The 22,302-nt window shown below is 52.7% G+C and overlaps 1 protein-coding gene and 1 long non-coding RNA gene across 4 annotated transcripts; both read left to right on the plus strand.

The window, feature by feature from the left end:
- The first annotated feature begins 242 nt into the window (after nucleotides 1-242).
- Nucleotides 243-14,490, plus strand: PLPP7 (phospholipid phosphatase 7 (inactive)). Of its 2 annotated transcripts, XM_021543513.4 has the most exons (3): nucleotides 243-380; nucleotides 1,070-1,542; nucleotides 13,651-14,490. In XM_021543513.4, the coding sequence occupies exons 2-3, from the start codon at nucleotides 1,092-1,094 to the stop codon at nucleotides 14,013-14,015; spliced, it is 816 nt and encodes a 271-aa protein (XP_021399188.1). In that variant the 5' UTR covers nucleotides 243-380; nucleotides 1,070-1,091; the 3' UTR covers nucleotides 14,016-14,490. The 2 variants fall into 2 exon arrangements, with proteins under 2 accessions (XP_021399188.1, XP_021399187.1); XM_021543512.3 differs by lacking the exon at nucleotides 243-380 and having other exon boundaries at nucleotides 934-1,542.
- A 3,897-nt stretch (nucleotides 14,491-18,387) lies between these two features.
- LOC146765884 (uncharacterized) lies at nucleotides 18,388-19,713 on the plus strand. Of its 2 annotated transcripts, XR_014958857.1 has the most exons (4): nucleotides 18,388-18,527; nucleotides 18,627-18,659; nucleotides 19,354-19,457; nucleotides 19,575-19,713. It is a non-coding gene; the product is annotated as an uncharacterized LOC146765884 (long non-coding RNA). The 2 variants fall into 2 exon arrangements; XR_014958856.1 differs by lacking the exon at nucleotides 19,575-19,713 and having other exon boundaries at nucleotides 19,354-19,491.
- Nucleotides 19,714-22,302: the final 2,589 nt, after the last annotated feature.

Consider the following 22,302-nt stretch of genomic DNA (forward strand, 5'->3'; position numbering starts at 1 on the left):
GGATGCTCCCGGGTGCATGGATGTCTCAGGGGTCGGTCCCAGCTGCATGGGGAGGTGGGAGGTGGCAGCGATGGAGCACAGCGTGCGTGGCAGGAGGGACAGCGGTGCTCCCTGTCCTCCCTGGGGCCTGGCAGAGCCTTCCTCCTGCCCGTGCTGCTGGGGCCAGTGGCTGTGCTGCTTTCGGGGGCCACGGGCACTGGCTGTCACCTGCTTTCTGTCACCTGCTTTCTGTCACCTGCTTTCAGCTCGGGCTGTGCTGTGCTGGTGACACGGAGGGGACACGTGCGCTATCGAGGCCACGCAGGAGGATGGGAATTCAGCAGCAGCTCCTTCCTGGCTAATCAGGAGGCAGGTGATGCTTCTCCTTCTCCAGGAACGGGGTGAGTGATGGAAGGCACGCCAGGGTGCACCCTGAGCGGGCAGGGAGGATGGGCTTAGGGGTGCTTTGAAAGGCATCTGTGCCAGGGGGGTATTGATGGTGCCCAGGCATGGGGAGGGAAGTGGAGAACAGATTAATCAGGAAGATTTGGGGGAAAGCCCCTTGAGGGGAAGTGCCTGAGAGACACCTGGTCTTGGTGCTGCTAAACCAGGCAGCACAGCCCCCCACGGGGTGCCCTGAGGAGGGGGATGCCATCATCTCCAGCTCTGGCTCTGGTACTGAAATGTGAATTGCAGCACAAAAAGAACTACGTTTCCCAGTTTCCCTTGCAGCCCAGGGGAATAAGCAATTGGAAGATTTAAATAGACCAGGCCAGAAGCAACCAACCTTTGGCACAATGTTTTTCCCTCCTCTTCTTCATATCTATTGGCTGTCCAACCTTTTTCCCTGGCACTGGAGTGGCTGCCAAGCCTGGCATTAATTTTCCTTCCAAGCTTGCTAGGCCCATGAAGTAAACAGCCATGTGCATTCCTTACTCTATATTTAACAGCTGCAGTCTGTGCTGGGGGCAACTGCAACAGAGGGGAACCTTTGTAGCTTCCCAAATTCACAGCTCGTGAGGGTGGGAGTGGGGGAAGCTTTCTGCAGGGAGAAGAGGGATTGCTCTCCTTCCCGGTATTTGCAAAGCAGGTTGCGTTAAAGAGAGACTGCAATGCCAGCATCCCAGGCACGCTCCAGGGCCAGAGACAGGAACAATGTCCTCAACAGGGCTGAGTTCCTCTCGCTGAACCAGCCCTTGAAGGGGAACCAGGAGAGCAGGAGCTCCAGCAGGAAGCAGAGCAGCCAGGCCGGGGCAGCCGGTGCCCAGAGCACCAGCCCCAAGGAGCGGAGGCAGTCGCAGCAGCTGCCCGAGGAGGATTGCATGCAGCTCAACCCCTCCTTCAAGGGAATCGCCTTCAACTCGCTGCTGGCCATCGATATCTGCATGTCCAAGAGGCTGGGAGTGTGTGCCAGCAGAGCCTCCTCCTGGGGAGGTGCCCGCTCCATGATCAACCTCCTGGGGATAACGGGGCACGGCATCCCCTGGATCGCGGGTACGCTCATCTGCCTGGTGAAGAGCAGCACGCTGGCAGGCCAAGAGGTCCTCATGAACCTGCTGCTAGGTGAGTGGCAAACCTCCCTCCCTGCTGGGAAAGCCCAGCCCTCCTCACAAGGGACAGCAGCGCTGGGACTCCTCCTCTGGCTGCTCCCAGCGGCAGAAGTGGTCGGGAAGCAGGGAGTGACCTTTAGGGAAATGCTGCACTTCTTGGCACTGCTAGTCCCAGGTGCTGGGGGTGACGGAGGTCACAAGAAGGTGTTGGAGAGGGATGGAGTATCCGTGGTGGCTGGGGACAGCCATGGAGCAGGGACAGGCCCCTGGTGCTGCGTGGGGCAGGGTTGTCCAGGCAGACCAGGGCAGTGTCTGTGGTGGGAGGGTGGATACCAGCAGTGCTGTCTTTTATTTCATCTGTGGTCATCTGCCTTGGTGTTTGATAGGGTATCATAAAGATATTAGTCTCTAATATCTGGATCAACTCCTGAGGAGTTGCCACTTTCTTGACCAGGCTCCACGTGACAGGGTCCTGTCACCTTCCCTGCTGCAGTTTGCTCTCACATCCTCCTTCCCTTGGGTACCTTTCTTGCTGCTGTCCCCGTTTCCATGTGCTAATTTGACCCAGAGGCTGTGTAGGCTGTGTGGGATGCCTCTGGCTCTCCTGCTAGTCCTTCCTGGCATGGTGGTGGTCAGTGTCCCTGTTTCTGGAGATTGAGATGTGTTGAAGGGTTTGGCTTCTCCACTGTGCAGGGCCCATCCCACCTTGATGTCCCACCAGTGACCAGGATGAGCTCTAGCTGTGACTTGCCTTAGATCCTGGCCCCAGCCTGCCCAGGCCACATATACATGAGGAACTTGCTCTTCTTGCTCTTCTGCCTTTGGCACAGGGTCCAGTTATCCTCTTTTTCATTATGACTAATTACCCTCTCATCTGGCTGTGACCCACCCTGGTGTTTCACCCTCCCTAAAAACTCAGCAATCCCACTTTTGGTTGGTAGGAGAAATTGAAAACACTGGATTTAGACCCTTTCTTGTCAGGGAGCATTTTCAGGGGCCGTAGGGACACTTTATTTCACAGTCACAGTCACACTTTATTTCACAGGAAAGGGACGTCCTGTCTGCAGGGGCTGACTGTGACGTGATACAGCTCAGCAACCGCGGCCTCAGGTTTTGGGGATTTTTTCACAAGTTCATCCTTCACAGAGGGTGAAAACTGACCTGGACTGGCTTGAAAAGCACAGTGGTAGCTGCCTTTTCTCCCCTGTGCCTTTGGAGGAGACTGTCCTGGTGCTGTGACATCTCATGGGGGGAGGCCGTGGCAGGGAAGAAGCCAGAATAGCTCCAGCGTGATGCGGAGCCCGACATCAGCAGATCTTGCAGGGGCTCCTGGAGCCGGGGTCAGCCCCTCCTGGGAAGAGAAGATCCACTTAAAAGGGCACGAGGATGAAATAGGAGGTGACTAACAGCGACCAGCACAGCTCCAGATGTCTCTTGATCCAAGAGCCTCTGACGGAGTTGGAGCCTGAAAACCGACCACTTTGACTCCAAAATATTTGAGATCCTTGCAAAGACCTAATGCCCCTTTTGGCTTAAAAACAAGGAAGGTTTTCTCACCCTTCTGTTGCTATATGAGGAGGACAAATGCAAAGCCACCTCAGGGTCATGTTCTAACTTCATGGAGTGGTGGCTGGGAGAGCTCATCCCTGCATCACCACCCACATCTCCAGGTCTCCTGAGCTCCAGCGTGGTGTCCAGGGACAAGCTGGGAGTTCTGGAGTCTTGCATCCTTGCCTAGACACACTCCTCCCACCCCTCCTCTCCCTCTGCCAAGGCAGGAAATAGTTAATTGGTGTGAAGGGCCAGTTCCATAGGTCTGGCAATTCCCAAAGAGCTCCACTGCTCCCTCTGAAAAGACAGCACTGACTGGTGGGACTGGCCAAGTGCCCTCAGCCTCTCTTGTCAGAGCTTCTGGAGGAGGAGATCTCTGCTGTGAGAGTGGCCTTGGGCTGATATTTAAGCTTGCAGTCAGAAACTCTGAGTCTCTGAGTAGCTGCTGTGATATCTGCACTGCTGCTGGAGAAGGAGCCTGGCTGGGAGCCTGGGGCTGGTGGACCTCGACAGGTCCCAAGAGAAGTGGGGTCCTGTGTAGACAGGAAGGTCATGGCACCTCTGCTGCATCTGGCATCCTTGGTCCCTCTTGCTGCTGCTTTCCTGTGGTTCAAACCCACCAGGACGTGGTGAAAAGCTCTCCTGTTTAGGCACAGGCCAAAGGGAGGGGAAGCTCCTGGTGCTTCCCTGCTGGAAGAGGGAAGCCAGGAAGTTGGGGTTGTCTGTGGCACCCCTTCCGTACTCCCCGGGCTCTCCTCCCTTCCCCCGGCTTGCTGAGGGTTTGATACATCAAGCAGAATTTCTGATGCAGTCTCTGGGCAGGGAGCCAGCCCATCATAGAGCACTTGTTTAGGATTTGCAATCAGGCTTCCAAGGCGAGGAGACTGCTGAAAGGGGACTGGGAACCTGGCAGGAGCACCACTGCAGATGGAGGAGGAGCTCCTGCCAGGGGCTTTGCCAACACATGTGGGGGCATTTCAGGTCTGACCCTGGGATGCTCCATCCATCCCCACTGCAGATGCTGATTAGCAACCCCAAGCAATGTTTTCTCTCCATGTTTGTCATCTGTGATGGAATTTATTGATTCCCCTTCTCACAGTTGTCTTTTCCAGCAAATGCCAAACAGCCAGAGAAGCACACACAGCCTGTTACTGAAAAGATGGAAGAAACCAGATATCTGTGCCCACTGTAAAAATCCCTCTGCCAGGACATGCTTTCAGGAAGACTGTCTCAGCATCACCAGCCCTGGCTGAGCAAAAGTCAGGGAGAAGGTCCACGACCCTTTGGATAAATTGAGAAAATCATAACTTGGGAAATCCCCCAGTTACAAAGTTCCTTTTACTTGTCTGCCAGTGTTGGAACTTTTAGGACTATTGCAGCTTTTCTCTGCAATCACAAGGATTTTGTGGGAAGGTGCTTAGAAAGTAATTTGAACTTTGCAGCTGGGCTTTCAGGGGGAAAGCAGTTCTAAAACTTCCAGTAAAATGCCCAGATCTGCTTCAGAACCAGACAGAAATTCCATTAAACCCTGGGGGCAGCAATACCTTGGTTTCTGGTTCTGATCCATCTGGTGAGGATGTGGATCCAAATTTAGTGATTCATTGACTGCAAAGCCAGCAAAGAACATTTGGATCATCGATCTAACCCACGGCAAAATACAGGCTGTAGCACATCCCTTAATTTATTCCTGTTCAATTTGTTAAAGGAAAAAACCCAAACACTCAATCTGATGTGCAGTTACAAGTGAGGGTGAACTCGTCAGAGCCATTTCTGTATTACTGCAGTGGTAGGGATTCTCACAAGTGCTTTTAGTTGGACTCTTCCCTTCACTGTGTCTCCCTACCCTTCCCTCTCCAGCTGAACAGCTCTTTCAGCCAACATCTCTTCCGCCTTTCAGTGTTTTGGATAGTGCTCAAGTAATTTCTTCACCTCCTATTTATTAAGTTAAACAGATTGATCTCGTTAAGCTGATGGTCTTTGCAGGTCCAGGCACCTTCTCACTGCAGCGGGGATGGAATGTGGTCCCTGGGGATGGAAAATGTTTGCCCACCCAAAGTGGTCACTCCTGTGAGGCCCCTCTTTTGTGTTTACAGCCAAACCATTGCTGTGTTTGGTTATTTGCCACCAGCTAGGTGCCTTTGCTGTTGGGAAGCACCTGCTTGGGTCATCCTTGCACATAAAATTGTGTTTGTGCTTGGTTTGAAGCACCAGGAACTGGTTCTGCTCTCTGGAGCAGGTATCCAGACTAGGAGAAGAGAAAGCCCATGTCCTCTCTTTGCTTGCAGTCTCAGTGACACTGGTCCCAGTGCTCAGCCATCTGCAGCTGGCTCTGCATCCCCTTGGAGGGGCAGGATGGCTCTTTGGTGCTGTCACTAAGCATTTATCCCATTACAGCCCTGCCTCAGGCTGTGGATGTATCATGAGCAGTGGCAGGCTGGGGATGGGTGAATGCCACAGAAGGAGGAAAGGAGGGAGCCCAGGGTGGCTTCTCCATTCCTGGAGGTCAGCAAGGAGGAAGCTCTTGCTGTGTTCAGCCTTCTTCCTGAACATTGACATAGCTTTACTCTGACCAGGAACCAAGCCATGATATTCTGAAGCACAGTCCCTGCAGATCCCCTGAGAAAGAAAATTCTAAATACATATATATGGTCAGAACTCTGTGGTAGCTTCCAAGCAAGACCAGATTTGTAAGAAATTGGTGGATTAGGAAGGAGAGAGAGAAAGAAATGCCTTCACCAAGCCCCTCGAGACCCCAGCGACCCTGTTCTAACAATACTGACGTGCTTCAGGTATTGTTGTGCTTCTCTTTGGAGGCTCTGTGATGAAAAACCCAGACAGTGCAGCCTGGTGCTGGTAAAGGTCACGGGGTAGATGAGATGCCCAGGCAGTGCAGAGGAGCTGATCCTGTCGAGCCTCAGGGCAGCCCAGACCCAGCAGAGAGGCCGGGGAGCTGCACAGCAGATGGATCAGTCTGTTTGCAGCAGAGATTGCTCAGCCCAGAGCCCCAGAGATGGTTTGGGGCCAAATGTGTCTATTTTTTCCCCTTTCATTCCTGCACTGTGAGAGCAGGGATTTCCTGAGCCAGGCAGGGCAGAGGAGATTCCATCAAGGATGGGTAGAGCAGCTGGGGAGCTGGTGCCCTGTGGAACCATCCCTCCTTGGACAGCCTGGCACATGGAGGGGGCTCAGCTGCTGTCCTGCTCCCCTCCCAGCCCTGCCAGTGCCCACCAAGGTCTCACTGAGCCAGCAGCACGTCTGCCCAGTGAGGTGGAAACATTTCAATGCCAAATAACCCAACACGAGTGACCCATGGAAGGTGCCAGGCAGAGGGAACAAGACAGATGCCCCTGCATCCAGCATTTGGACACAGGTCCAGCCTGGCATTAAACATTCCTCTTTATCACTCCAGGCTGCTAATCTGCCTCTGTTCTGCCCAGATACAGCAGCTGAAGTCCGTGGTCCTTCGGTGGGTGCTGTGCTCAGCCTTCATCCCTTCAGAGCTGATGAGCTCAGGCATCTCTGAGCAGCCAGCAGTGCCCAGCTCTCCCGGCTTCCCTGCCCCCCTTCCTGCCTGCTTCCTCTACACAGTGTGTCCTGCTCCCTGCAGGGCAGCCTGCAGTGTCCCTTGGATAAAGGACACTCAGGGACAGGCTGGGACTCGTCTGACTGTGGCTGGAGCAGGCACTGGGGTATTGCCAGGGTCTGATCAGCCCCTCGGTACCAGGCAGCAGCGATTTGCTCAGGTCCTGGCGGGCTGCTGGGGATGCTGTGAGCCCTGCAGGCATCAGAGTGCAGCCCTTGGGGAATGTGCAGCGAGCTGGAATCCAACCCTCGAGCTGGATCCAACCCTCGCAGAGCAAACAGCGAAAGGTTCAGAGCCTGAACGCAGAGCAAAAGAGAAAAGAAGTGCGAGGGCTGTTGAATGGGAAGAGGGGGAATAAACATGGGAAATGAGTCATTCCTTCTGTCTGTCACTCCGGGAACAACTTCCCAGTGCCCTGCCTGCAGCTCGGAGGGGACAGGGGCGGTTTCGCCCAGGCAGAGCTGGAGAAGCAGAGCCGGGCTGAGCCCGAAGGGAGCTCCCGGGAAATGGGCGAGCGTGGCTGCCTCTAACGCGCCTTGACGGGAGCAGCGGCCGGGAGGAGGAAGGTGGGCGAGCGAGGTGAGCTGTTGGGAGGAGCAGCAGGCAGGGAGAGCCCGCCAGGTCTCCTGCTCCAGATCAGGGCTGGTGGAGGGTGGGGTGGGAGAGAGGGAAACCAGATGGAACTCTCCTTTTTTCCTCCACTTTGAGGAAACCTCCATGCTTGAACCTGGAACAGAGAACCATTTCCATGGGTACAGGGATGCTGGCAGATGTACCTGATCTAGGTCCACACTAGGAGGTGTGATGGTTGGGAACGCCCTGAGCATCACAGAATCAGACCCTTTTAAATTTTTTTTTTTTAATTTTTTTTTTTTGCCAGTTGGCCTCTTGGACAGCAGTGGGGTGGAACTCCAAGCCCAAAGAGCACTGAGGCCGAGCCAAAGGCTGGGCCATGCTGCTGCTCCTCAGCCCAAGGCACTTTTCTTCCTCCAGCTCATCCCATACAGTGCTGTAGGTGCTGCTGTGTGTGGTTCTGGGATGTGCTGATGGTACCCGTGCTGCTGCCATGGGGTACAGGAGCATTTCAAGCTGTCAGAGCCCTTTTGGGAGGCAGATGAGCCATCCCCAGGGCTGCTCAGCTCTTTTCCCCCAGCAGCACAAGCCCTTTTCACTGTGCTCCCCCTCTTGCCTGCATCTCACCCCAGCCTGTGCAGCCCCCCAGTGAAGCCTCTGCTCAGTATTTGATGCTGAGCACAAATTTCCCAGCTCCCAGGGCATAGTGTTTCCAAGGGGAGAACTCCAGGCAGCCTGTGTTTGCACTCAGGGCTGCTTCTAATCATCTAGAATATAGCAAATCTATTTTTAGTTGTTGTGGGTTTTTATTTTAATTAATTGCACAATTCTGCTTTCCACCATTTTGTCACCTCCCCATGACCACTTACCCCACACTGATGCTTGTTCAGCCAAAAAATAACTCACCCCCCAAACACCAGAATGCCTGATTCATTGGCTCTTCAATGTGTCATGCCATCTGTGCTTTTTGTCAGCTCTTACACCCAATAGTGCCACATTTGGGGAACAAAATGGAATTGAGGGGTTCATTTCCAGAGTGCACCTCTTTGAGCTGCCACTGACTCCACCGGAGAGAGGGTGAAGATTCTTTTGAAACCTGCATCTTTCATTAATGTCAACGAGATAAGGCTGCAAACAGCTCATTTTCCAGGTCAGGGAGCCTAATGCCTACAGGAGATTTGGGAAGTTCAGAAGGAGTAGGAGGGGGCATGTAAGTAAAAAGAAAAATGGGGGGGAAAAAATTATGAATTCTAATTATGGAGCTAAAGAAACTGTTTCTTGGGACTGGTGGCGTTTGTCCAGAGTTGAGTACTGAGTGAGGGTGGGTACTCTGGGCAATACAGGATTTTCCAAGCCAGTCCTGGCCCTACACGTGGCCTCAGCACAGTGGGTTTGAAGCCCAAGCAATGAGTTGTCCCCAGCTTGGCTCTGCTCCGTGCACATCTTGTCTGAGGCACATCTGCTCCATCTGCTCCCACACTGGGAGCCTCCTGAGCTCATGTAATGAGCTCACTCTTCATTCCTGGGCACTTACCTCCCTGATTTCCTCTCCCCATGTGCTCAGCCCTGGTTCTGGGTGGCTGAGTCCAGCTTGTGACTGTTTCTGATCCCAACCTCACAGGAGAGCAGCCTTGCCTCGTGCAAGCAGCCCCATGTGTGTGAAGGCACGTGGATCTCGGCTGCAGGAGCAGATGAGGCCAAGAGCTTTTTTGGCTTTCTCCCCTTTTCCTCCCCCCCTGCCCCTAGAACTGCACCCAGGTTGTTTTTCAGCTGTGGTTTTGATAACATGTTTATATAAACATCCCAGCTGGAATCTGCCTCCGTCCCTGGAGACGCTGCCTGCCTCCAGCCTGGAGCAGGCCACGTCCCCAAGGGTGCTCACACCATCCTCAGCCTCTTCCTGCCTTAAGGAACAGCAGCAGAGATGCCACCTCGGGGACAGAAAGGACCTTATGGTGACAGGGGACATCCAGCTCTCTCAATTCCTTTTAAATACAAGCTTTGGGGCTGCTTGGGTTCTGCTGATGATGGTTCAGGTTTGTCCTTGTGCCCAGCCTGCACAGGGCTCCTCTCTGCTCACCTCTCCTCTCCTAATGGGCTCCTAGCGTTTGGTGGTAGGAGCAAGGCAGATAATTGTTCTCCTTTCCTTATTAATAGATATAAAATTCCTGCCCAGGGGGCTCACTTTCAGCTCATTTGCTGTGCATCTGATGCCAGATGTTGGCTTTTTACAATACCAAGGTGATCTCTGAAGCTAAAATTGTCACAGGCAGGGCGAGACTTGCTCTTTGGTTTTGTGTTTTAAGGAAATGGTAGATGTTAATGTAGGATTTGGGGATTGGGTGATTTCGTGTTGGAAATCTGAAGGATTGTCTCCCTTAACACCAGGTCCACAGGGAAATTCTTGATCTTTTTCAGAAAAGTGTGAAAGAAGCAAGAATGGTCAAGAGCTGCTCTACGTGGATTTTACATCCAGTGATGCCTCTGGTTTAAATCCAGTGCTACCTGGCTCTGGGGGGAAAGGCATGATGAAAAACATGCTTCATATAAAAATTTCTTCCTCCTCTCATCTCAGCCTCAGTCAGGTGGCACTCTGCCATGCCTGCTGTGCTTTTGACAGCCTCGAGGGTCCCCAGGGAGCAGCCAGGGCAGGCTGTACCTCAGCTGCAGGCTGCCTTCCACGGGCTCTCCTGGGGCTGTGTCTGCTCCAGCCTCCAGTCAGGGCAGCCTGAAGGATTTGCAGGGCCCTGTGTGAGGCAGCGGGGAAGGACAGAGCCAAGGTGGTGCTGCAGGTTTGCAGGTGGCAGGTGCAAGGCTCAGAGGCTTGGGGTTCAACAGCAGGAGCAGTCCCCAGTGCAGAGACACCCACCTGCAGCCGGGACACCGAGGGACCGTGGTAAAGTTAACCCCTTCCCTGCCTGACGCTGTGCCCACCCGAGAGGGAGGATTTGATGTGCATTGAGGGGAGGAGGGAAGCGAGCCAAGGTCCGGGCGGGTGTGTGGGTCATGGGATTGTGAGGGAACAGGGCTGGGGATGGGGGTGCTGGGCAATGGAGCTGTCTGCGTCTGCTCCTGAAGGATGGGCTCTTGGCAGCACCGCCGGCAGCAGCGCTGCCTGCTGATTCACCCTGCCAGAGGGAGAGGAGAGGGAGAGGGAGAGGGAGAGGGAACAGCAGAGATCCAGCACGGGGAAGGAGAACAGCAGAGACCCAGCATTGGGAACAGCAGAGACCCAGCACAGGGAACAGCAGGGATCCAGCACTGGGAAGGAAGAGGAACAGCAGAGACCCAGCACTGTGAACAGCAGAGACCCAGCACTGGGAACAGCAGAGATCCAGCACTGGGAACAGCAGAGACCCAGCACTGTGAACAGCAGAGATCCAGCACAGGGAACAGCAGAGACTCAGCTCTGGGAAGGGGAACAGCAGAGACCCCAAGGCAGTGGGACCCCCCACGCCTCAGGGGCCAGGGCTGGCTGCTGGGGCTGTTTCATAAAGAAATCTCCATGAAAGGAACGGAAAGTGCAAGGGGAGGAAGTGACAGAAAAAGCACCAGAGCAGGGATCTTCGGTGGTTTTTTCTTTCCTTTTAACGGCAAATTAACCCCTGGTTTTAATGCTGTCATGCTTTCCAATCTTGAAATGTGGGCAAACGAGGCTTTTTGCTTTCTGTGCATCATTTGACGAAAATCAAAGCGAGCAGTACTGAAGGCCCATTTTATTCATCTTCTGAATGAAAGGATTATTAGAACTGCTCTTTGGCTTGCTCTCCATGCCCTGAACACCTCCATGCACACACGCCTGCATCCCTCGAGTTGCCCTGACATCACCTTTGACCGTAAAAAAATATTGCCAGTGCAAAATACTGACAGGCAGTGGTGAAAACCACGCATTGCTAAAGCACATGGCACTTGTGGTGCTGATCCATGGTTTGGTGGGGAATGGTCTCTAGGGAATGTATTGAGCACCGTGCAGGAGACACTGGGATCTGCTGGGGTGCCCAGACTCGTTCTGGAGCCCTGGCTTGGCTTCTCAGCAATGCAATTGGTGCTGATTTCAGCAGAGTAACTTGGGCCAGAGTTTTCTCTTGGCAGCACTGGTGCATCATCTCTCTGATGCTTCTGGGTTCCTGAGAATTTGATGAGCCTGGGTTCCCGAGAGAGCATCGTGGAGCTTCAGTTTCACACAGTTCTCGTCCAGGATGAGATGGGACTGGTGGGAAATGCAGCTGCTGAGCTCTGAAAATCATCTCCTGAAGCAATCTGCTGGATCAGGCCTGCGGGGGGGTCACTTAATGGGGTGAGGTGTTGGGCTGGGGGTGATTTAGGAAGCCCAGCATGAGCAGAGCCCTGCATAGCGGGGCAGCCCTGTCATGGTCAGCCAGTCCCAGGCTCACAGCATTTGACCTTAACAGGGAGCCAGGGTGAGTGGCTGCTCCAGGGCTCCACAGCCTGAAATCCCTCCCTCCCCCTCTCTCCCCAGCCAGCTTGTCAAAAAAAAAAAAATAAAAAAAATCAGCAAATTGCAGACAACCACTCTGCTGAGTGTGGGGATCCTGGTGGGCTGCAGACCTCCCCCTGCTCTCTCCCTACCTGCTGGTCACATCCAGCAGGAGCTGGGCAGTCCCTGGTTGTCCTTGTCCTCCTAAACCCATTGCTACTGCTACAGGCCCACTGGTGTGACCGACCTCCTTGCAGCCCCTTGCCAGCTGCAGCCTTGACACCTTTATTCAGGTGCCACTCATGAACCTTTGCTCTGTGTCAATCTCCTGCTTTTTGTGCCTAGCCTGATTCCTGCTACTGTGCATGCCAGGGAGGAGCTGGTACCCAGATCTTTTCCTCTGCTCCATGTGCCCTCCACAGCTCTGAGACCCCAGGGCATGCATGACCTATTGGGCAGAAGGTTCAGGGAGGTCCTGCTGCCCCACTTCCCCATGCAAGATGTCCTGCAGATGAGGGAGAAAAGCAGACTCCCATAAGGAGAGGGTTTGGCCAGGATAAACACCAGCCCCTTCCCAAAGCAGTGCTGTGGCTGGGGGTGGCACACGGGGAAGGTGGGTGAGCAGAGCTGCTGTGACAGCTCCTCACTTCCCAGCTCCTGCCAGGTGCTGAGCAGGCAGGTGGAGCTACCTCCCAAGATTTCCCATCCCCACCACCACTGCACTCCCATCCGTGCTCCTGAAGCCTTGTCAGCTCTCAAGGAATGGTCTTTAGCAGAGCCTGGGAACCAAACAACTGGCCCCTGGCATTCCTGCTGAGGGAGCAGGCTGTGCTGGTGATGGCAGATATGTCCTTGTCATTGCTGCAGGGAGCTGAAATCAGAACTCTGACTAATTAGGAGGGTTGTGGAAAAGCAGATGAGGGGATTAAAGAGAAATAAAATTGATGCTAGGAAGTAGAAATGACAGTACCTGTCGGCTGGGACGAAGCAGGTGGGCTGAGGAGGAGGGTGGTGTAGATAAATGCTGATGGGTTTCACTCCTGAAGCTGTTAAGGAGGAATGTTGGTTTTGTGTAGAGAGCTGCAGCTGCAGGTGCCCCTGCCACCACAAGCCTGGGTTTGCTGGGGCTGGGAGGTGTGGTACCCCCAGTAATTTGTACAGGGAAGGGGCTGTGCGGGGTGACTTGCAGGCAGAAAGTCACAGGGAGGAAAAGGTGAGCAGAAACAAGAAATGGCTTGTGGGTGTTGGATGCTTTGGCAAAGGAAGAAGCATGGGTGGAGGATGTCTAGGAGGATGTCACCCACCCTCCAACACACTGTGGTGCTGTTTCTAACATGGGAGCCCATTTTTCTTTATTGTTTGGCTTTCCCCTTGGCTCACTGGCTCCTAACGCTCTTTTCTTAGTAAAATCTGTCAGTGTGGTGAGAAATCTCTCAGCATGGTGTGATTCCATGGCTGCTCTGGGCAGGAGGAGGTGGTGGGCTTGGGAGAGGACAAGGGACAACACTAGAAAGTGCTGTGGGGCACCTTTCCTCCAGCAGACTGCTCACTGCAGCCTGGTCAGCCTGGCACAGAGCCCCAGGCAGGGACCTTGCTGCACAAGGTTTCTAAAGCACGAGGTGGAGGCAGCAACAGGAGCACCCAGAGTGGTGGTTTTGGGGCCAAAAGAGTTTCAATTTTAGCTTTGCCAGTTGCTCTCTTCCTCCCCAGGTGGGTTGCTGGCCTCTGCAGTTTGGGGTTCTCTTCTGCCAGATGATGAGAGTGGTATTTGCCTCCTCTGTGGGCAGAGGGTTAATCAACATTTGGGTGGAGACATGAGGATGGGGAAGTTGTGTACAGCTGCACCATGGCCATCTGGCCAGAACCAAACAGAAATTTTTATTTAAAGACAATGATAACCCTTTAATGTTACGCCTTGAAAACTGCCCTCAACTCTTCTGTCTCTCACTGTCCCCTCTCTGTCTCCTGTTTTGTAGCCCTGCTCCTGGATATCATGATTGTGGCAGGTTTGCAGAAGCTGGCCAAGCGGAAGGGCCCGTACGACATCAGCCCTGGCCTGTTGGACTACCTGACCATGGACACCTACGCCTTTCCCGCCGGGCATGCCAGCAGGGTGGCCATGCTCTCCAAGTTCTTCCTCAACCACCTGGTCCTGGCCATCCCTCTCCGCATCCTGCTGGTCCTCTGGGCCCTCTGCGTGGGCCTGTCCCGCGTCATGATCGGACGGCACCACATCACAGATGTCCTCTCCGGCTTCGTTTTTGGCTACTTGCAGTTCAGGCTGGTGGAATTGATATGGATGTCTTCCAACACGTGTCAGATGTTGATATCCATCTGGTGAACACGGAGGACTTGGAAACTAGAAGATACTTTGAGAGTCCCCCTCCCAGTATTTTCTACATGTTGTTTGTTGGAAGCAGTTGTAACTTCCATGAGTAGTGGTGTTTTTTAATGTCGCTTCCCCACCTTTAAACAAAAAAGTTTCTTGTAATGAATTGGGTTTTAGAAATCAAGGGCCATACCTGTGTTCTGGCCATATTCTCAAGCTGTGTTTGGACAGCAGCCTAATTAAGCTTTACAAATGAGAGAAATGAGCTCCATGTCTGCCTTCTTTAGGTGGTTCACATTGGCACCTTGGTATGTCCTCAGGATGGGCAGTGCCTGAGAGCTTCCTGAGAACACATTTGTGAACTTTTTAGAGGATAAATTATTTTGGCCACAGTGCTTTTTTTCTTTTTGTGAGCCCAGCAGTTGTGTCTTGTACAGAGTCAGGACACTGCTGGTGCTTTACAGATAATAAATAATCATAAAAATCCTGCCCTGTTTGGTTCTTATCACGAGGGAGGGGAGAAAACAAGTCCAGTGTGGCTTTGAGATATGCATTCATGAAGCAGGTCCTGCAGTCTTGCTGCCCAAGGGGATGCAAACTTTAGTTTTAGTTGGGATGGGCCTAGGTGGGTGCTCAGGACACTGAAGGAAAACCTCTTCTGTGGGGGTGTGTGAGGAGTTTTTGGTCTGGTAAGGGACACATGATGCTGTTTCTTCCCATTATTGACAAATGGCCTCCTTGAAGCCTGGTGGATCCTTATCCAGCTGGTGGTCATGCTCAACGTGCTGTCTCCAAAATAGATCCCCCCCTTGCAGCTGCCATAAGAAAATCCCATCTTTTGAACAGAATGTGCCAGTTCTCTGTGGTCTAGCTGTCTCTAGAAGACAGTTTGATGCTTGGCAGGTGATGGATACTATCAGACATAGCATCTTTCCTGACTGGATGAATCCTGCAGAATGGAGAGGAACTGTCATCCCTGTCCTCCTGTGGATCTCAATAAAAATTCACCAGGCTTGGGAGGAGTCAGCTGGGTCCTGTGCTGTCATCTCACCCTGCACGCTGGGAGGCCTCTTCCTACAGGGGCTAGTGAGAAGAAGACATTCAGCTAATGACTGTTGCAAGCTGCTGACATGTGTTGCTCTTTGATGATTAATATGAAAAGAAGCTAAACAGAAAATCTATCCCTGGCACGCGTTTCCAGCTGGGATGTCAGCGACGAGCCCTGGGAGCTGCTGGCTCCCCGCACTGCCGGCTCCGAGGCTGGAGCAGGAGCGTGGTAAGGAGGGCATCCATGTCCTTCAAACACAAGCCTCCCACGGAGCTCACAGATGAGCTGTCCCCTGGGAAGGGCTGTCACCAAGTGTGTTGAGGAAAGGGGAGAGCTCAGGGTTGTCCCTGGAGGCTGGAACAGCAGCAGGCAGAGCAGCGGGGGTGGCAGGTGCTGTCCTGCTTCCCTCCTGCTGCTGCGTGTGGGAGCAGGGATGTGCTACTCTCCCATCAGGGTTTTCCTTTGCCAGCCTCCTTCTCCTGCAAAGATTTCTGTGAAGAAGTGAGCTATGGTGCTTTTTCTTCCTTCCAGGCATTATTAAACGTGGCAGAGTTTATCCTCATCCCTAGCAAGGATGGCAGCATGTTCTGAGCTCTGACTGCGGGTGATGCACCACTGTGTAGCTGGAGATGACAAGTTCCTGAAGGGGCAGGGAGCAGAGGATGACTTTTCTGCCATGGCTTTGTGGGAAACTCTCACTTTGTAGCTGCAGAATTTACTGAACCTTTGCAAATAGATTGGATGATTCTTCAGCCGTGTCAGCAGGTCCAGGTTTCCTTGCACTTGTGTTGTCTTCTCTTGGTATATCCAGGGTGGCAGGATGGCTTTGTAGGAGTTGCTCCTGATCTTTGCTGGTGTAATCAGGAGAGCATGGCCTGCAGAAGCTGCCACGGTGGGTTAGATCAGCTGAGCTGGTCTCATCCCAGCACATGGTTGCAAAGCAAGGCAGGAGAGCAGGGGGAGGTGAGCTGGGTGATTCCCATGGGTAAGCTGGGATTCATAGGCTAAGGCTTTCTCCCACAAAGAGTTTCTCCAGGGAATCTTCCTCCTCATCCCCCTGCAGCCTGTGCCCCTTCTCCCCACAAGTACTTCAGTGCCCCAAGCAACAGGAGGGGAGGTTTTGGGAGACCCCCCACAAGATGAGTGTGGATTTGGACACAGAGGCCTGGCAGAGCCTTGCCTTAGCCATGGCTGCCCTCCCAGCAAGCCAAGACATTCCTGATCCCTCTCTCCCACCTGCCGTGCTGAAGGTACCGCTCAGAAACAACCAGCATCAGAAACAACCAGCATAGCTGTGGAGAAAAGCAGCTTCTGTCTCTATAGCAACAGCAAGGGATGGTGGGTGCCTGTCCCCTGTCCCTGTGAGCTGGAGCAGGACACTGGGGCTGCTCTCTGCAGATGCTCAACATGGCAATGTGGGGAGACAAAAGGCCAAATGGTTTGAGCTCCTTCAGGATTGTCCAGGAATCGCCTGAACCTTCAGATCCCCAAATTCAGCCACACAGGGCTCAGCCTGTGAGGCTTGGGAGGAGTGGTCCTTCCAAGCCAAGACCTGTCCAGCCAGAGGATTGAAGTTCTGACTGTGGCATCTTCTGCCTTTCAGTTCATCTAAGAGATTAATTAAGAAGATGGCCAGGAGGAAACCAGTGCAGTGTGTGGGTTGGGGACTGCTGCCATCAGCACTCCATGGTGCCACTGGGAGAGTCCCAGGCTGCTCTAATGATGATTTCATGTGTGATCCTGCAGGGGAAGGAAAGGCCCCTCCTCCCCTCACCCTAATGCTGATTATGCTCAGCAGCAAAAAGAGATTTTAATTTATTAAATTAAAAAAAAAAAAAAAGATTTCCAGGGCCAGGGCAAGTAGCAAATCTGGATTATATCTTTTGGGCATATGTGGCAATCACGCCTGGGGTGTTTAGTTCTCCTCTCCTCAATCTAAGCTCGTGTTTTTTTTCCTGACAAGCTGTTTTGTGTACATTTGTGGCTGGGGCTGTGCTGAAATGTAGGTGGGACAAATCCTTTCCTACATCAGGGCTGTGCTGCCCTCCCTGCCATGGCAGGGTCCTCTCTGTCCCCCAGGACTCATTGTCCCTGTCCTTCCCAGGGTGAGGCAGCTGAAGGGGAGGGACCTGCAGGAGATGGTGGAGGGTGGCTTGGCAGATTTGAGGATTGAGAGGAGAATTAGGAAGGCTGTCATACAAGGTGTCCCAGCAGTAGCACAGGTGTGACTCTAGTTCACCCCAGGCTGGGTTTTCTTGGGCAAACACACTCCTTTTATTTAGTCAGGATATCTCTGAGGAGGGTGAAGAGACCCAGGGGTTTATCTGGCTCCCAGGAGCTCAGTGCAGCAGCCCCAGCTCTTGTCACAGCCCTGACACTGCTCTTTACAGCACCGAGGACGTCCCTGGCAGCCACAAACTCACTTTTGAAACTCTGAATTAGGGGGAATCACCTGCATGGTTTTCAGTTAAAATTTTTAATTAAAGTGCTAATTAACCATGTAATTTCCAGACTACAAGTTCAATATAGTGGGCAAAGCCTAAGGAAACGGATGGTGTCTCCCCTTCACACACTTACATTCCAGAAGGTGCTGCAACACAAAAGATACACGAGCACAGATGATGCTTTTTTATGTGATTTTGGCCACCTGAACTAGAGATGCAGCCAGTTCCTGCCTCAGCACACAGAGACATGGACATGTACGCTGCAGGTGGGAGCAGGTGACCACAGAGGTGTTTTTCTCTGGTGTTGACCCAAGTGCCTGGCTGATGTGCCTATGTCTGCAGGCAGTGCTTGATTTAGGGGTGATGCTGGGGCTCTGCCCCCCAGCCAGGCAGGGATGGGCTTGTTTCATTCCGTGCCTCACTGGGACTCAGAGCAGCAAAGATCTCCTTGTTCTTTCCCCAGGACACAGGAGTCAAAGCGGATTAAAGGTCCCTCGGCTGATCACATTTATTTCATTATTTGAGTGAAATCCCTCGTAAATACCGCCTCCCTCCCTTTTCTTTTTATAAAAATAGAAGGCACGAAAGAATTGGAGATTTAGGAAAAGTTAATCACAGGAGTCGCTTGAAATCCATTAACCTCACACAGCCTGAGCGAGGCTGATCCTTGCTGCAGAGAAGAGATGCTGAATGGCCTGGGGGGGACCCCAACCCCGCCAAAGAAGAGCTTTCCCTGGAAAAGACCTGGTTCTTAGCAGGCTGGGTGGTATTACAGCCTTTGTTCACAGTCTGGCCATGATGAAGCGCTAATTGCAGTGCTGGAATAAATTGGCTGAAGCTCCCAGGAGGCTCCAGAGCTCTGGGATCAGGTGTGGGAGCCCTGCAGCAGATGCTGCTGGCCAGCCTGCTCAGGACCATTGGAAATGCCAGTGCTCCTCCCTTTACCCTGTGCTTCCTCTGAGCTTCTCTGGAGGATGGGACTTGGGCTTCACACAGGGATCTAGCCCAGTTTTTCTAACAAATTGCAAACAGGTGCAGTTGGTTTCCATTCCCCAGAAACTGCCCTGAGTCCCCATCCCTCCAATATCCCCACGCCCCTGGGACTCTCTCTGACTTCCTTTCTTCTCCCAGGACCAGCAGTTTTGTGCAAGACCATCAGTGCTGGTAAGCCAGACCTGCAGAAATTAATTAAATGAAAAGCAATGGGAACAGAAGCTGAGAGCTAAAATGATGGATGTTCATGAAACACTTGCCCAGAGCCCAAAGTGCTTTGGGCATTTGGTGATGTTTGCTTCCAGCCAAAGAGCTGTGCAATAGTTAAACACTCAATGCAGTGGTGATTAAGGAATCAGCCTCTGCTATCTGGGTGTGGGTGCCCTCTCTCCATTGCAATTTGCACCTTGGAGCTGCCAGCACTGGTTTGTCATGGATTGATTCCCCTGGCTGTGGGGGGCTTTATTTGCTTTAAATCCTAAACCTTGACTTGTGTATTAATAGCATGGTAATGCAACGCTTTTGTGTCCAGCACAAGCCAGGGGTTATATAAAACACAGATTAATGGGAATCAGCAAAATACAGGAGCATGTGGAGGGATGCCATGAGGATGCCTTGGAAGGGGTGGCAGGTCCTGAGGGTAGAGAAGGTGGCTGAGTGGGTTCAGAGCACTTCCTGGCAGGATTTGCTCTGGTAATTGTTCTGCAGCCCCTGATTTAGGCCATTTCCTGAACCAGCATGTCTGTGATCAGGGGTCTTTTGTCCCTGAGTGATAACAAGAAGGCAGAAAGGTGGTCTGGGAATTTGAGTGGAAATGGCTGCTTTTTGCTTGTTTGTTTGTTTGTTTGTTTTGCCTTTTCCCTAGCTGATATGCATCATTTCTGCAACTGCAAAAAAGCAAACATAGTACAGGCAGGAAGATGAATGAAGAAGCAGTTTTCCAAAGGAAAGGAACATCTTTCACCAGGGGTAAAAGAACCTCCATTCCCAGCATGGCTTGTTTCTCCTCTCCCATCACAAAAAGCAAGGTGATGCTTGGGTTAAGAAAGGCTGAGAATTCTCAGGATCTCCTTTCTGCTCTTGCAGCGATCAGTGGGAGATCAGTGCTGGTTTTCAGGGACCCCATGCACAACCCACAACATCAGTTCCTCAGTTTTTGGGCAGAAAAATTCCCTCTTGCAGACTTCTCAGCTCAGAAACATTCAAGATGTGCTGAAGGGGCAAAACCCCTCCTGCTGCTATTCCTCAGAGCAGGGGCAGGGCAGGAGAGAGGGAAAGCAGCAGGTTTCTGGGCACCTGCCTCTGATGTGACCTTCCTTGGGGGAGCATGACCTCGGCAGCTCTGCCCTCCCTGACGGAAGATGCCTCCCACCCCGGGAGGAAGGCACAGCTGGACTCCAACCATCAATCACGTTCCACCGGGAAGGGCTTGTATGGCTTGTGGGATTCCTGGTGGGGTGACTTTTTTTCAAAGCCTCCTGCAATAACAGCAGCCGTTGCTCAGCTTCCTTTCTAGATAACCTTTTTCCTGCTGCCCAACATGCTTATCTGCTGCAGACAGGCTGGCAAGATGAACCGGAAAGCTGATACCTTATCTCTCCCTCTCAAGGAGCCTATTTAAGTGCTGGAATGTGTTGAGATGGTTAATGATTGTTAAAATCCAAGTGAGGAACATGGACCTCAGGACAGGTCCTGCTGGGAGGGAGCATTTAGTCAAAAAGGAGACTTGAGGGACTACAGCCTTTCCAGGCTCTTCTATCTTTTATCTGCCAAAAGATGCATCACCTAAAATGTAAAATATTTATTTAAAATTAAAAGGTATAGACTGAGTTTTCTGGCTAATCTGGGGATTACCACTGCAGGCTGCTCCCAACTCAATAAGGTTTGCTTGGATATGCCCCTTGGATATGGTTTTATCTGTGTCTGAGTTTACTCACTACAGGAAATACACTGCTGTGGGTCTGCCCTGCAAGGGATGCAGTGTGTGATTCCTCGCTCACCCTTTAATCTGACTGCTGTGGGAAGCAGTAAGATGCTCACACATTCATAAAGGTAAATAGGATTGGAGAGCTATCGGGCTAATTGAAATGAACGGGGCTCAGCGGCTCAGACAGCCTGATACAATGAAATGAGACCTCTCTGGGGACACAGGAGTCAAGCATAGCTTCAGCACTTCACTTATTTCAGCCGCTGCAAGTGGCAGCTACAGCAACAGCAATTGCAGACGCTGGGATTTGAGCACTGTGACAGGAGAGGGGCCAGGGAACACCGGCATGGCCAGGGTGATGTCTGTAACAGCTGCTGGGGATGGGCGAGAGGTTTATTTTGGTCCTGACCTGGGTGAAAAAAATAGCTGTTGGAGATGTTGCCAGTGTGAAACACTCTGCCAGCAAGAGCCAGAGTGCTCTCCTTCCTGATAGACAACTGTGTTCCAGCACACCCAGGGTGGGTAGGATGGGGAAAGGGGAGCAGGGCCAGGCAAACCCTCAAACACCAGTAGGTTGTGGGGCTGAGGAGCTCTGGGAGTGCCCAGATCCCAGCATGATGCGAGCTCGTGTGTGTGCAAGGGGTCCCTGCACCCCCTGCCCTGGCAGGACCCCTGAGGGCCGGGCTCAGACCTGGGGATGGTCCTTTGCCACTCCGTCTGCTCTTGGAATGTGTTTGCAAGAGAAGCTGTTCAGCTGCAATGCACACTGCTGCATCTGAAAGGTAATCTGTTCCACATCACTGACTACTTTTCCATAGCAATGCATAAGGAATCACCCCAGAGCAGACCTCAGCCTGTCTCAGCCAAGAGCTTCAGCAGAAACACAGGTGATGCTGTGGCAGCCAGGCTGGGACAATGTGATTTCTGGGAGGTCTGATCCCATCCCAGACTTGCTAGAACTGCCCTCTCCCCTGAGGCTTTTCATCCCTGCAAAACTCTAAATTAGACACTGAAATATGCATGTCTGCAAGATCCTCCAAATTTTCTTTGCATCTTATGAGGTCCTTGACTCCATCCTGTTGGGTAGGAGCAGGATGCCAATCTGTCACAGCCTTTTTGGGGGTTGCAGAGAGGATCCTGCAGGGAAACAGGACGGGAGGTCTGTGGTACTCATTTTTCTTTCCATGATGTGATTTGATTACACTGATGAGGAACAGGGCTGTTATGGCTGCTGTGTCCTGATCAATCCTGTGTGTCTCTGCCCCTGCCCTCCTTGTTTAATTTCTTTAGGACAGCACTTGTATTTTTGGTGTCATTGCAGCTCCAGTCCAAACCCTGCATCCCTGCTGGGTGCAGTGACTGTCAGGATGGGGCCAAGCTGTCCTGCAGAGAGAATGAGGCCATCTTAGCAGTTGTCCCTGTCAATGAAAAAAGTAGGAATGAGGGAGATCCATCCGAGCTGCTCGGCGCCTGTCTTGTGATCCTGAAACCCAAGAGCCCCCCCTGACTCAGCAGGTTATTAATAACCCCCTGGCTGTGCTCCCACCGTAGCGCCTGCCAGCCCTGGCACTGCCTGGCTCTCCTCCGTGGTGAAGTGAGATGCACGTCCCAGGCAAGGGCAGGAGCTCCTTCCTGCCAGCCCCCACACCCCATGCTCACCCACAAGGCTGGGCAGGAATGGTGTGAGGCTCATGGAGGGGTCTGGAGAGACCCAAGGCCTCTGCACCTCCTGCAGCACAGGAGAGGCTCCTGCTGAAGTCAGCCTCGTTACATCCTTGTCTCACATCCTGTGGTTTTTATGTCTAAAATCAGCTCTGGTCCAGGCTGCAGGACAGGTGAATTTGGCCTCCTGGAGTGTGGAATCAGCAGTGCCACCTACCCCCTCCC

Source organism: Lonchura striata, chromosome 17, assembly GCF_050655825.1.
Source record: "Lonchura striata isolate lonStrDom1 chromosome 17, ASM5065582v1, whole genome shotgun sequence".
NCBI classification, from domain to species: domain Eukaryota; kingdom Metazoa; phylum Chordata; class Aves; order Passeriformes; family Estrildidae; genus Lonchura; species Lonchura striata.